This window comes from Leucopleurus acutus, assembly GCF_964270905.1.
Source record: "Leucopleurus acutus genome assembly, chromosome: 17".
Lineage (NCBI taxonomy): Eukaryota > Metazoa > Chordata > Mammalia > Artiodactyla > Delphinidae > Leucopleurus > Leucopleurus acutus.
Window position 1 is genome coordinate 65215916 of NC_139159.1, and position 14794 is coordinate 65230709.

The window sequence follows — 14794 nt, forward strand, 5'->3', positions numbered from 1 at the left end:
TAATTTAGATTATATTATTTTTCCAGAAGTAGCATTGATTCATTAGTTCTTATAGTTATTCTTAATAATATATGGAAATAATTTATTATACACAAAATATATTCAAGGATTAGTAAATCTGGTCTACATTTTTCAAGTTCTCCTGAAGAGAGCACACACATTCAAAAGGCAATGAAACAGAGTGGACAGAATCATGGGCTTTTTTAATTTCAAATCCAGAATGAAAATTAAAAATCATCTAGGCCTGTGCCTTGTCGTACAACTAAGGAAGCAGAATTCATAAGTGACTTCCCCAAGACGGCCCAGCAAGTGATACAGATCTGGGGTGCCAGTCCAGGACTTTCATGACCATTTTCCAAAGAAGTCAACTTTGAAAATAATGGGCGACGTGATTTTACAACGTTCATCAGGGAAATCACTTTTAATATCAGTTTTAGCCAAAGTAATATATTAATACAATACAGGAAAAAAGTTCCTTTAGGGTCCATTGGAAAGAACCAGCAATGGGCTCTCAAGATGTTAGCTTGCCCACGTGACCAAACTAAGGATCCAATTCCCCCCTTCCAGCCTGAACAGTTACAGTCAGTGTGAATGGGAGTTATGCTTGTCTGGAACAAGAAAAAGAAGTCTTTGAAGAGAGCATTTGCTATCAATCAAAACAGAATTCTCCAGCCTAGTGATCTACTTTCCTCCCCTTCCCCAACAGAAGACAACTCATTCTGTCCATTTGGCTCCCTGGGGGTGCAATTTTTTTTTTTTTTTTTTTTTTTTTTTTTGCGGTACGCGGGCCTCTCACTGTTGTGGCCTCTCCCGCTGCGGAGCACAGGCTCCGGACGCGCAGGCTCAGCGGCCATGGCTCACGGGCCCAGCCGCTCCGCGGCATGTGCGATCTTCCCGGAGCGGGGCACGAACCCGTGTCCCCTGCATCGGCAGGCGGACTCTCAACCACTGCGCCACCAGGGAAGCCCAGGGGTGCAATTTTTTATGATCTATTTTCTCACTTTTCACCCCAAGCACACCCCACTTGGACTCACTAAACTACTTCTAATATAATTTTTTCACCCTTACTCAAAAGTTACTTGCTTGATGTAAGGAAGACTCAGTATTCCACCAATGTATGGATCACAACTTGGCTAATAAGTGCTCATGCTGGCTAAACAGAGACAGGTGAGAGTCTCTTATGAGTCAGGTCAAGAAATACAGTGCAGAGAAACACAAAATGCACAGGAAGGCAGACGAACCTGCTGAGATGTCAGGAACAGTCAAGAAAAGATTGTCCCATAGAGTACCCATTACTTCATAAGTAATTTTTATTCATAAAACCATCGGCAGCTCCAATTTCCAGGAAATTAACCAACTCATTACTTAAGACCTGGTCAGTTAAGCTTCTCCATCTGCACAAGGAGCTCCTTCATAAGAATTCCCACACTGCTTATGGCACAGTGTATTGTAAAAGAAAACTCTTTCACTTCAGCTCTATTAGTTAAGTCAAGGTACACTATTAAAACTTACCCCTCCTCAGTCCAAAAGAAAAGTCAATGAGTGCAACTCAATCTTGTAAGCTCCTCTAGGCACCTCCTCTCTTTTATATTTTTCCTGTTCTAGGTAAATCTTAATCTCATAGCCCTGAAGTTTCACAAAGAGAGTTCCCTGCCTTTTTTACTTCCATTCCTATTTTTCTCTAGGTCAGAACTTTCTGGAAGCAAATACTACATCTCATACCACATGACAATCAATCAAATTCATGTATCTTTAATATTAAGCCAGCACCTGTTCTCACCACTTCTGTTTCAGCCTTGTCAGTTCACAAGAGCTTTAATATTATCTTAACATTTAGAAATTTCAGAGGACAGAGATTTAAATAGCCAGTGATCTAGCATGAAGGGATCATAAATGTTCTCTCATTAAACCACATTATCCTATCTGAATTATACACAGAGCTGCTTTTATTCCAGAGACATCTAGGACTAAAGTAGTTACACTGCAAGATCAGTTTAAAGATGAATTTCTTAATGAGCTGACATTGATGACCCAATGTATAAAATTTTTTAAAGATTGAAAATGGGAATAGTTGCTACACTTACCTGTAGGAGGGCCTTCATCCCATCCTTCTGCCCTCTTAATTCGATTTGCTGTGAATCCTAAGCAGATATTGACCCCAACAGCAAAAGTGAACAGGGATATTACCTAAGGGAATAAAGAGCTCAAATTGTCAATGCAGCCAGAGAAGCCTAAATCAAATTCCAGGAAGGCAAAATGCAAATGCCTTCAACATCACCACCCAATCTCACAGCTTCCCAAAGGCACCATACAGTGCTGTCCTCATTTTAGAAACAAAAAGAAAATTCAAAATCAGGAAGCAGCTCTGAAAACCAAGGCTTTCCCGTGGCATTCTGTCATTCTCCTACCTGATACAGCTGACAGGAGTTTCTCCTGGCCATGGCAGAGGGTTCTTGGAAAGCCTTTTGCAGTGTGTTCTGTTTGCCTACACTGAATGCACTGCTTTTTGGGGCTGAGTCCAGTCTATTAACTACAAGTAATCCCACCTGGGAGGTTGACAGGCTCCTCTGATTTGTCCACAGCTTGATTTCATCACAGTTTGTTCACAAATCGCAGCTCTGAGCATAAGAAGCTTGAAATATCCCTCTCCTTCTCTCCACCCCCTATCTGTCCCTCCCCTGACACACAGATACTTTCATGTGGTTTCCTCTGGTAACATAAGGGTTTCTTATGTCGCTGTAGCCAATAACACTGCATGTTCATTTTTCTTCCCTCCTAAAAACATGGTTTTAAAAAAAGAAACCAAATGCATTTTATCCGATAAAAATGAAACAGAGCCATAAAAGGGTTTCTACCCGCTCTAAGCTTTTAAGGTTTACAATGTAGTTATTCAATGTAGTCAACCCCACGACTTTATTTTTTTTTAAAGGAAAGTTTTATAATTTATAAACCTAATAACTTTCTCTGTCTTGCCTATTTATTTATTTTTCTGGCAGTTTAAACGACCCTGTCCCTTTTGCCACATTCTCGGCTACTCCCGACTCCTCAAATATTTCTCACGATGAAATCTCCCACGATTGTAACTAAACACAAGAGATAGCATTATGTTTCCCCATGTTGTTGTTAGAGTTTAGAGAAGTAACTTTTATCAAAATACTGGGAATGTCAAACTAAGCAACACAGTTCTTCTGCCCGGTGAGGAGGGACAATATAACTTCACGTCTCTCTGCCTCTTCCTCCCGAAAAAACTGTCAGCTTGGGTTTGGGGTTTTTTTGGTTTTTTTTGCTTTTGTTTTTGTGTGTTTGGAGGGGTGTGGGAGCAGCAGGGGTGGGATGGGAAAGCTTTATTAATGATTGAATTGAGGAAGGAAATCTCAATGGCAGCAAGAATTTAGCTTTAAAGAATTGCTTCCCTAGGTTTTTCCCAGATAAATTATCATCTAGCCACCAAACACTGTGCCCTTTGATGCTATCGTGAGCATTAAAGTCTCTTTACTAACCTAGTTGGCAATCAGGAGACTCCTAAAAGAAATCAAGGCCTCAAAAGCTGAGAGGTCTTTAAATACTGTACACTTTTAGGATTCAAATGAGGGAGGAAAGCTTATCTTTGGATTTTCTCTGGCCGGACCCGGTGACCATGGTTCTTACACATAGCATATGTGTGTATGTAAACAAATACGGCGCTTACCATGCAACAAATTACTGAGGAAGCAGTGGCTCAGCTCAAATAAAACCTGATAGCACAAAAGCCAGAACTTGTTTATGGTGGATTGCACATTAGTCCTGGGTTTCATTAGATATTCTAGAATTTAGTAACAGCTAATTGAGCAAAAGAAAAAAACACAGTGCCAAACTTTTAGCTGCCTTTCTAACGTCCTTTTCATTTCGCAGTCTTGCAGAGATGGCAGGCTTATGAATTTTCCTATGGAAGTCTCTTGCTTTAGTCTGTACCATACTGAAATGATTTGGGGTCCTGCATTTAGCAAGGCTTATGAAAGATGTTAACCCCACGTAAGATTTTTTTTACTCTTTATGTTCAATTTCAAGATGCAGGCTTGCTTGTACAGAGGACAACTCTAAAGCTAAAAGGAAAATTGCAAGGCAGTCCTGTGACTGCACTCGATGGCACAGTGTTCCAAAGGTGCTCCCCTGCCCTCGCCAATTTCCCCAGCCCTCACCGGAGTCCAGCAGATTTAGAATCTGTCTGACATTTGATGGTAGAAATCCAGCATGAGGACAGTGAAGGCTCCCCTTGAAAAAAAAATTAGACTCAGAAGCTGAACATTATCCATTAATTTTTTTTGACATGCAGAGTAGCTGTGCAGGGGGGGGGAAAGTCTGAAGTGTAATAGCCAGGGTGATCCAGAATTGGCTTCTGTACAGCACTTGTTACCAATTATCTAAGAGGATTGAACTCAGCCATTATTTCTGTTAACCATCTGCCAAAGAACTTTATCTTCTACCAGGTCATTGTGTGCATGGAACACATTCACACGCACACGCACACACACACCCCATCTAACGCAGTTACACAGGATTTTACTAAAAGACATCATTATAAATTAACTGTCAGTAGCATGACCAAAGTCCCTATCTTGGGCATCAAATCAAACACAAAATAAAATTACCCCTCATTATCTAAAATTGAGAAACCCAAAAAGCCTGATACCGCACGTCCAGAAACTCAACTAAAATGATTGAAATATAGTCTAAAGCCTTCTATAACAAAACCGAATCAAGAAAGTTCACCTGCTCTGGTATTTAAGATTTTTGGTATCAGGTCAACCATGGTTGGGGTCAGTAAACAAGAAAGTGTATGAGAAAGACTAAAATTAGCTTTCAGCTTGGTTTATTAATCCAGCCATATTTCAGAGAACACTGCCCCCTGGCAGAAGAGAACCCAAACAAATGTGACAAGTCTCAGGCCCTAAAAATCATTCTGTGGGTCTCAAGTTTTATTGGGCATAAGAATGACCCTGGGAACTCGTTTAAAATGTTGATGCTTATCGTCTAACCCCCAAGATTCTGATTCATTAGCTCCAGGAGGTGGGGAGAAGAAAGGGGGTTTAGGAGCCAGACAAGAACTGACACAATAGGCTATTCTGATGCAAGCGATGTAAGGACCACATTCTGATACAAATCATGTAAGAATAGCGGGGCATTAGAATAAATTACTCTGAATCAGTTAATATCTGCCCTGAAGGTTGACTTGCTTGATCTAATTCATAATGTAATTTTAATATACCATTAATAGCATTCACTACTAATTGGACATTAAAGTTTCAATCTCAATGACAAACCGTGGCTCTTCCTCCATGGGGATCATCTCCAAACTGTAAGCAGCAGAATAGTATTTTATTTACTTTGCTGGTGGTACGAAGCAGCAGTGTGTGTATTGCTTAATTGCAATACAGTAGTTGCATTTATACAAATGCACAGTCCATCTTTTCATGAAATGCTTCTGTGAATCCTTGTTCCCAAGCCCTGATTACGGTAAGAGGGCTTGAGGTTAACAGTGAGATTTGAAAGATCTGTAATTGAGGGATGTCATTCTTGCCTCCTGCAGTAATTATGAAGCATTCATGAACGGATTCAAACTTTATCACTGTCCAGCTTCTCATGGTGCAAAATTAACTGCAATCATGGTGACCTGACGACTTAATTCTAGTCCCAGGATACTTCTAAGACTATGGTGTTAGACAGTCACTGACCACCTGATTTTCAGGGGTACCACTTAGCAGTCACTACAGCACACACACCAGGAAAGTAAGAAAACCGCACCCATGTGTATCCTTCCTATCCTATTTTAAAACTCTTTAAGTCTTGTTTTTCAATTCTGCTGTGGTTGAGGACTATTAGAAAATTCAGAGTAAAAACCGGACAACAGTCTCTGCAAAAGGGATTTACCAATCTAAATGGAGCAAAAACTCATGACAGCTAATAGAAAAACAAGCAGGCTCAATCGCTCCCACAACCCAGGACTGCCTGTATGTATAAAGTAGACACCACTTAAGAGTTTAAACCACAGAGGCAAAGTTTTATGGGTAATCTATGGTCCCGGGGGTTTCTCCAGTGGAGAAATAGCATACGCCTATTCAAATGAAAACAGTACTTGTGTTATTACTTATTACACAATTGAAAGCTGAAATCAACACTGTCACCTCTTTCAATGACATCAACTTATATCATACACTTCTATGCATTACATTTACTCCCAATGGTATCTAAGCATGAGCCCCTGCAACTGGAACACACTCTAAGAATATGCATTCATTGCACAAATGTTCATTAGCTCCTACTGTGTACCAAGCACTCTTCTGGGCACTAGTTCTATACGAGGAGCCAAACCAAACATAGTCCCCTGGCTGCATATCAATCAAATAGACACAGAAATAAATGTAAAATTGCAGCTGGGGCAAGCATAGATGTAAAGAAGTCTATGATGCTATGAGAACGTGTAATTCAGGTTTGATGGTCACGGAAGACTCTGAAAAGTGTCAGATGAGCCGTGATTTGAGGGATAGAGGGGAGTAACTAGATAAGAGAGGAGAAAAGGATTCTAGGTGGAGCGAACAGGAGCCGCAAAAGTTGTAGCCTGGAGACACCAGGCATCCACTAGAAGAGAAGACAGCCCGTTTGACTAGTTCAGGGAGATAAAAGGGAGCCTGGAGTGAAACAAGACTGGAGAGGTTAGTAGAGGTCAGTCCATGTGGGGCCTCATCAGTCTTGTAGGGTGGTATAGTCTTTATCCTAAAAGCTTTGGAAAGCCTTTAAAGGGATTAAGTCGGTGGAAGCTTAATTAGATATGAAGCATTAATCTCTGTACAGTGTGGTTATGAATTGGAAGGAGTCAAATGGATACAGTAGATTAGTTTGGAAATGACAGCAGTAATCCAGACAAAAGACACTGAGTGATATTTTGCACCAAGAAAATTATGGTGTTGGTGGAGAGGCAGAAAACTGGGAGAGTTATAGGAAAAGGACTTGTTCATGCATTGGGTATGGAGGTTGAGGGGCAGGCAGGTGTTAAATGTGATGACTCCTGAGTGAATGAATATGCAATGATCGTGATGACCAGCAAAGTCACTTCTTAAATTTTAATGGAATTATAAGAAAGACTTAGAGACATGTATCCATTTGCTAACACTCTAGAATTAAATAGTTAACATAAGGGATCTCGCTAATAGCTTTAAAACGTGTCAGTAGTCTTAAAATCTTCTAAGGCAGTGGATTTAAAGTAAAGTTATAGTAGACTTGAAAACTTGAAAATGCATTTATTCATAATTGAGGTTAAGAAGAATTACCCCCCAGGAAATAACTCAGCTTTGTTCCTAACCCTAGGTTATAATAAAACATTTTAAATCTCAAACTCAATTTAAGTCTTTTTTTTGGGGGGAGGGGGCTACTCTGAAACGTGCATGTAAAAGTCCAGGTGAATGAGAGACGTTTGAGTCTACTTTGCCATGTGGATTGTGTAACATCTGAGCACGAATCGGTGGGTATGTGACTAGAGAAAATTGTTTTGCTAAAAGTATCAACACAAGGTTGAAAACGTTCAGCCTTTACCCTCTAGTCTCCCATAAGCAGGCTGAGAAGCTGTTGCCAACACCACTTGTAGATAAAGAGATGGAGGTAGGTGACATCTCAAAATGGTAGAATGAGTGACTGAGTTTCTAGAAACCATGCCTCCTAAGCCAGTTTGGTCCTCTTCCCACTATAGTGTGATGTCTCTCTATGAGGCCACGCAAGGGCCTCAACTCGACCCGTTCAAAACACAGCTACCTCAACAGCCACTCTGCTCTCCAATGTCTTTTCATGGAAACCTTAAAACCACTTTTTGTTCTACAATCCTTTCATCTCTTGTTTCTAATCAGAAACCATGTCTGCAGAGTCTCATTATTAATTACAATTATTACTATCCTTTATCAGAGCCTGCTGAGTGCCATTAATACCTAAATTATCTTTCTGTGTGATTACTTTTAGATTTATCTCTTCATCTTCATTCTTCTGGACACACATTAGAAGTTCATCTCATAACTATTCTTCCTGTGTGCCTTCTCTTCCCCCTCCAAACACCATTTCACTGAGGTCTCTCTTATCCAACTTGTAATTCATTTCCATTCCTTACCCAGAGAGCCCTGCATAAAATACAGGCAAATCTGATGATTTCCCCGCAAGCGGAAAACCTTCCAGTAGCTTCCTATCACAGCAGTTCTCAAAGTGTGATCCCCAGGAGGGTCAGAATCACCTGGAAACTTGTGAGAAATGCAAATCCTTGGGTCTTACCTAAGAAACTCAGGGGTAGAGCCCAGAATCTATGTTTTAACAAGCCCATCTGGTGATTCTGCTGCAAATTTGAGGACCACTGACCTAGAGGATGAAATCCAAACTGCTTAGCAAGGTGCACAGGACTCTAAATCCAAAATTAAGCTCCCCGGATTCATATCCCAGCTCTACCACTGTTTAACTGTGAGACCTTACATGACCCTTAGGTGAATTACTTCTCCACCTTAAGACTCAGTTTTCTCATCTGTATCCAGCTCATAGGATTCTTAAGAACATTACATGAAATAATCCATGTAAATTGCCTAGCACAATGCCTGACACAGGAGAATGCTAAATAAAGGGTAAGTTTTCTTAATTTGAGGACTATTTGCTATTCCCTGATTAAGCTGTGCTTTCCTACATCTTCGTTCTTTAATATACCTTGTTGTTTTAGCCTAGAATGCTCTTCTCCACCTACTCTCCCTGGCAAACTCCAACATAATCGTGAAGATTCAGGTCAGGTGTCACTCCTCTGTGGAGCACCCCCTGATTTTTCCCTTCCCGGGCAGAGCAATGGGCCTCCCATACTGTCTATAATCTCTTTTTAGGCATCTCTATCCCTTGTGGTCCTTCAAATGCAGGGACCAGTCATCCTTGCACTCCACAGAGCTTTGAATCTTTCCTGGGATATAATAAACAGACAATAAATGTTTGTCTAATGAAGCACTTGGCATCAAGAAGTTTAAATTGGAACTTGAATTGAACTTGAATTCTTGCTCTCTTACTAACTAGCTGTGTCCCTTTAAGCCCATATTTATTCATCTGTAAAGCAGGATTATTGGGCTAACTCAGTGGTTTGAAACACTTTTTTAAGCATTAAAACCTTATTTTCAAATAAAATCTCAAAATGAATACCAACATCTAAATTTGGAGCTGCTCTAGTGCGAGTGGGAAGCCAGGATCCCATCTAAGCAGCCACCTCCCTTCTCTCTCTGGCACTTTCTCAGAAATGTGGAAATTCAAGGAGTACAGTTTGTAAAAACAAACAAAAACAATCAATAAGTAAGTTAATTCCATTACTTAAATACTTTTCTAAACCCTACCCTTTGTTGTAGTATTCATATACCTACACACACACCAAAATATGACCCAAATTACCCCCAAACCAGATCTTCCATTGATAAATGACAGAAACTCTCACTTTAGTCAGACTCTTCCCCCCCCAGAAGTCCAAGCTAATTTCCACACTTCTCCTTATGCTACTTCTCAGCCCTGCTCCTCTTTCCATTGTGCTCATACAAATCTTAGTCAATCCATTCCTTTCCCCAAGGCTCAGCATCTTAACAAGAACCCTCCTCACAACTGCAATACCCACTGTGCTATCCTCAAGAACCTATAGATTCTACCCAAAACATGTATCTCTTGTTCTTTAGTATTGCCTGTTTTATTTAAGTATTTCCTGTCTCAGCAATAAGAATATAAATCCCCAGAGAGCAGGGGAAAGAAACAAGAGTCTGGATTCTGGAGTCCATCCAACCTAGGTCTGCCACTTTTAAGCTTAACTTCTCTAAAACTCAGATTTCTTTTAATAAAAATAATAATAGTTCTCATCACACAGGGTTGATATGAAGACCAAATGATATAATGCATGTTAAGCAGGTAGGTCAGTACTTGAACACAGGAAGCATACAAATATTAGCCATTATTAAATCCAGGAGGATAAAGACTTCATCATCTACTATTATGTTCATGTAACTGAAAGTGGGGTCCGGCTGCTCTCTGCTCAAAAGCCAATAAAGAGGCAAGGCTGGTGGAAAGGAAAGTTTGCTTTATTTTGGATGCCGGCACCCAGGGGGTGGGGGAGGGCAGATGCCGGTCCAAAGGCTGACTCCCCCCTACTCCCCGACAATCAGGGGGCAAGAGCTTTTATAGACAGAGGGAAGGGGCTACATGCAGAAACAGCACAGTCAGCTCTGACAGTCATCTTGAAATTGGTCACTGGTGGTCTGACCAGCCTCATCTTGATGGTTTTAGGCATAGTTAATCTTCAGTTCCAGGGTCAGTTTGTTTCCGTTTCTTTGAGGCCAATCCTCAGAATGGTGGCAGCTCATGTCATTGCTATAGTCATGTCATAATGGTCATCCTGGAGTTAACTTCTTCCACCTGGTGGGGGTTTCAGTATCTATAAGACAGCTCACAGGATATGGCTCAGAATATTATCTATAGCCCTTGAGAAGGAATTAAAGGTCCTTGACTATGCTTAATGACTAAACTATTATTATTTGGTCTCCTTTGACTGTTTTCCTTTGTTTCTGCAATTTCTCACCTCTCTGATTAAACTTATTCTTTGGCTAAAATCTTTCCACAGACAAAAGGCAGGCTGAGGATATGGGGGGAACAGACCGTAGGGCCCTGCTCCGTTTCATTCTCAGTAGGTAGCAAAAGGCTGGGCACATAATAGGTGCTTAGTAGTGACAAAGGTTCTTGGAGAATTCCCTTTACTTATGGAGAGATTACATGTAGGTTTAAGTTAGACATGTTATAAACAACTTTTTTTTTCACATTCTCTCTAACCTCAAGAGAAAATGGGCAGCACTTATTTGGAAAAGGGTGCAGTGACTCTGGGGACAGCTTTCAAGGTGCAGGTTTTAACTACAATAATAAAGACCTTCTATTTGAATTGGAAAGTCCCGAGAATTTGAGCTTCAACTCAAGAAAGTTGTTGAACTCAAACCTAAAAGGAAGTTTATACTTGCTAATGGAATGGCATCATCACATGCTTAGAGTACAATGGTACCCTCTCAGGGAGGAAGCAAAACTGCCATTTCTGTGATTCCCCTTGAAATCAAACAACAATTAGTGACATTCAGCAAAGTAGGAATAGAAACAAACTTCTTCTGCCTGATAAAAGATTTCTTCGAAAAACTCACAGCTAACATCACACTTAACAGTGAAAGACTGAATTCTTTCCCCCTAAGATCAGGAGCAAGACAAGGATGTCTTCTCTCACTAGTTCTATTCAACACTGCACTTCCAGCCAAAGCAACTAGGCAAGAAAAACAAACAAAAGGCATTTAACTTGGAAAGGAACAAATAAAACTATCTCTATTCACAAATGACATAAACTTGTACATAGACAATCCTAATGAATCTTTTTAAAAAATATTAGAACTGGGCTTCCCTGGTGGCACAGTGGTTGGGAGTCTGCCTGCCGATGCAGGGGACGCAGGTTCGTGCCCTGGTCCAGGAGGTTCCCACATGCCGCGGAGCGGCTGGGCCCGTGAGCCATGGCGCTGGGCCTGCGCGTCCGGAGCCTGTGCTCCGCAACGGGAGAGGCCACAACAGTGAGAGGCCCGCGTACCAAAAAAAAAAAAAAAAAAAAATAGAACTAATAAATGAATTCAGGAAGATGGCATGATACAAGCTAAATGTTAAAAATCAATTGTATTTTTGTACACTAGCAATGGGCAATCTAAAATGAAATTGAGAAAGCAGTTGTATTTATAATAGTATCAAGAAGTCTAAAATACTTAGTAATCAATTTAACAAAGCAAGTGTGAGACTTGTATTCTGAAAACCAGACAGCATAGTTGAAATATATTATAGAAGACCTAAATAAATGGGAAGACAATCATGTTCATGGATTGAAAAACATTATTGTCAAGATGGCAAGAAAGTGAAAAGATGGTCCACAGAATGGGGGAAAAATTGCAAATTATATATCCGACAGGGGTCTAGTATCCAGAATATAGAAAAAATTCTTACAACTCAGCAATAAAAAGACACATAGCCCAATTTTTTAAATGTTCAGAGGATTAGAATAGACATTTCTAGAAAGAAGATATATAAATGGACAATAAGGACATGAAAAGATGCTCAATATCATTAGTCATTTGGGAAATGCAAATCAAAACTACAATGAAATATATACTACTTCACACCCACCAGGATGGCTAAAATTAAAAAGACAGAAAAGAATAAGTATTAGGAAGGATGTGGAAAAATTGGAACCTCATATATTATTGATAGGATTATAAAGTGGTGCAGCAGCTTTGGAAAACAATTTGGCAGGTCCTCAAAGTGTTAAACTCTATGTTAAACATAGTGTTACCGTATGACCCAGTAATTCCACTCCTAGGTATATATCCAGGAGAATTGAAAACATAGTCCACACATAACCTTGTACACAAATGTCCATAGCAGAATTCTCAACTGATGAGTGGAGAAACAAAATTTGGTATATCTATACAATTAAATGTTATTCAGCTATGAAAAAGAATGAAGTCCTGATACATGCTAAAACATGGATGGACCTTGGAAACATCATGCTAAGTGAAAAAAGCCAGACACAGAGGCCACATACTGTATGATTCCATTTATATGAACTACCTACAGTAGGCAAATCCATAGAGAAAGAAAGTAGATTAGTGGTTGTCAGGCGATGTGGAAGTGACCGCTTTCGGGTATGAAGTTTTGTTTTGGAGTGTTGAAAATGTTCTAAAATTACATTATGGTGGTGTTTGCATATCTCTGTGAGTGTATTTAAAAACCACCAAAATGTTCAGTTTAAAAGGATGGATTTTATGGTTTATAAATTATATCTCAGAAATTGCTGCTAAAATAAAAGAGAGCTAGTGAGATTATTCTCACAGTGAAGCAAATTCCAAAGCACCTGGACCCACAGAAAAGGAATATTAATCCTGATCTGCAGCTTGGGTCAGTGCCTTCAAAGCTGTCTCCAGAGTCACCTCAGTTACCCTCCAAACCTGATAATTAACAGGAAAACTGAAGCATTTTGAGTTGTGGTGTGGACCTATTTTAACTAGCCCCGATGTGTGATGAAACCCTCTACTTCCCTAAAAATAGGAGGATTTCCTGGGACTCCTTTAGAGCACTTCAGGGTCTCTGCCATTCTGCTTCATCAGTTTCCTGCTTCATTTTACTTTCAAATAAAGTAGCCTAAGAAGAAAACCTAGGGCATTGTAGCCCTGTCATTTCACCTACAGATCTCAAGGGGCTTGAATTTAATGGCAACAAACAGTAACCAGAGTCTGTGGGACGGTTGTGGGGATTTAAGAACAATGACTTGGAACAACATGGATGGTCCTTGAGGGCATTATGCTAAGTGAAATAAAGTCGGACAGAGAAAGACATATACTGTATGTTCTCACTTATAGGAGGAGCCTAAAAAAAAAAGAGCTCAAAGATACAGAGAAAGACTGATGGTTTCCAGAGGCAGGGGGTTGGGGAGGGCAAAATGGGTGAAGGGGGGTTAAAAGGTACAAGCTTCCTGTTATAAAATAAATAAGTCATGGGGATGTAACATACAGCTGGTGACCGTAGTTAATAATATTGCATTGCAGGTTTGAAAGTTGCTAAGAGAGTAGATCGTAAAAGTTTTCATTATGAAAAAAATGTTTTGTGACTGTGTGGTGATGGATCTCAACTAGAGTTACTATGGTGATTATTTCTCAATATATACAAATATCGAATCACTGTTATACACCTGAAATGACTATAATGTGATATGTTGATTATACCTCATTTAAAAAAATGTGTCTTAACATTTAAAGAACATTTCTTTAAAAAAAAAAAGGGCTATGAGTTAGAAGAATTAAGGCTTACTCAGTCTTCCCACTTTGCAATCAATAAAACTGAAATGCTGCTCGTAGGCAAGGTCACAGAGCTAAAGTAGCTCTGGTTGGGATATCAGGACAGCTCAGGACTGGGTGAAGGAAAAGGGAAAAGCAAATATGCATGAGTGGTACCATACCTGGCATGGATCAGACACCCCCTAAGTGCTAGTATTTAGTAAGTGCCTGCATTTTGCCCAGCAACATAACTAGAGATATTTTTATATATTGCCTTATTTAACCTCATAAAGCCCTTCAGATTATTATCACTGTCAACAAGCTCAACTTGGGCAACTTGCCCAAGTTCAAGTACATATTAAGTGGGGGAGCCCTCTTTTCTCCATGATTTCCCAATGAAAATTACAAAACTAGCAAGATCTAAAAGGAATGGGAATTTCAACTATTTTCTAGAAGAAACATGATTCTATTAAAAGCAGAGAATCTGATAAGTGTCTGATAAGCCTTGATACTTGATAATGTTTCCTATTTCAGAACATATCAGAAGCCACAGATTAACTTCTATTCTAGACTGACCCCAAAAAAAGAATCAGTTGGCAATGAGGAAGTGATCAGAGCCATGGGCATCATAACCGTGTCATTTCAAAGTTCCTAAGGGATCAGAGAGCATGCAGGTCATTGTCAGACAATGGCTCTACATTTTGGAGTGTGAGAGTTTTACAAATTCATATAGTGTGGATTCAACACAGATTTAGTAAGCATTCCCTATAATAGAAGCTAATGCTTAGTAAAAGCTTACTCTGTGCCAAGTACCACATAGTATCAGGGATATTGAGGTAAAAAGCATGTTTTCATCGGAAGAAATGGAAGTCAACTGTCTGTTAAACACACTCTGATGAGTTCCATTGTAGAGGTATGCAAGGGTTATGTGTGGAAGA

At 39.9% G+C, this 14794-nt stretch overlaps 1 protein-coding gene across 1 annotated transcript in view; it reads right to left on the minus strand.

Annotated features, from left to right (window-relative positions):
* ENPP2 (ectonucleotide pyrophosphatase/phosphodiesterase 2) overlaps positions 1 to 14794 on the minus strand; it is a gene marked incomplete at its 5' end in the record, with an annotated part of 107555 nt that overhangs the window by 73287 nt on the left and 19474 nt on the right. The window contains 1 exon segment of the mRNA XM_082858568.1: positions 2085 to 2187. Coding sequence (XP_082714694.1) covers positions 2085 to 2187 — 103 coding nt within the window.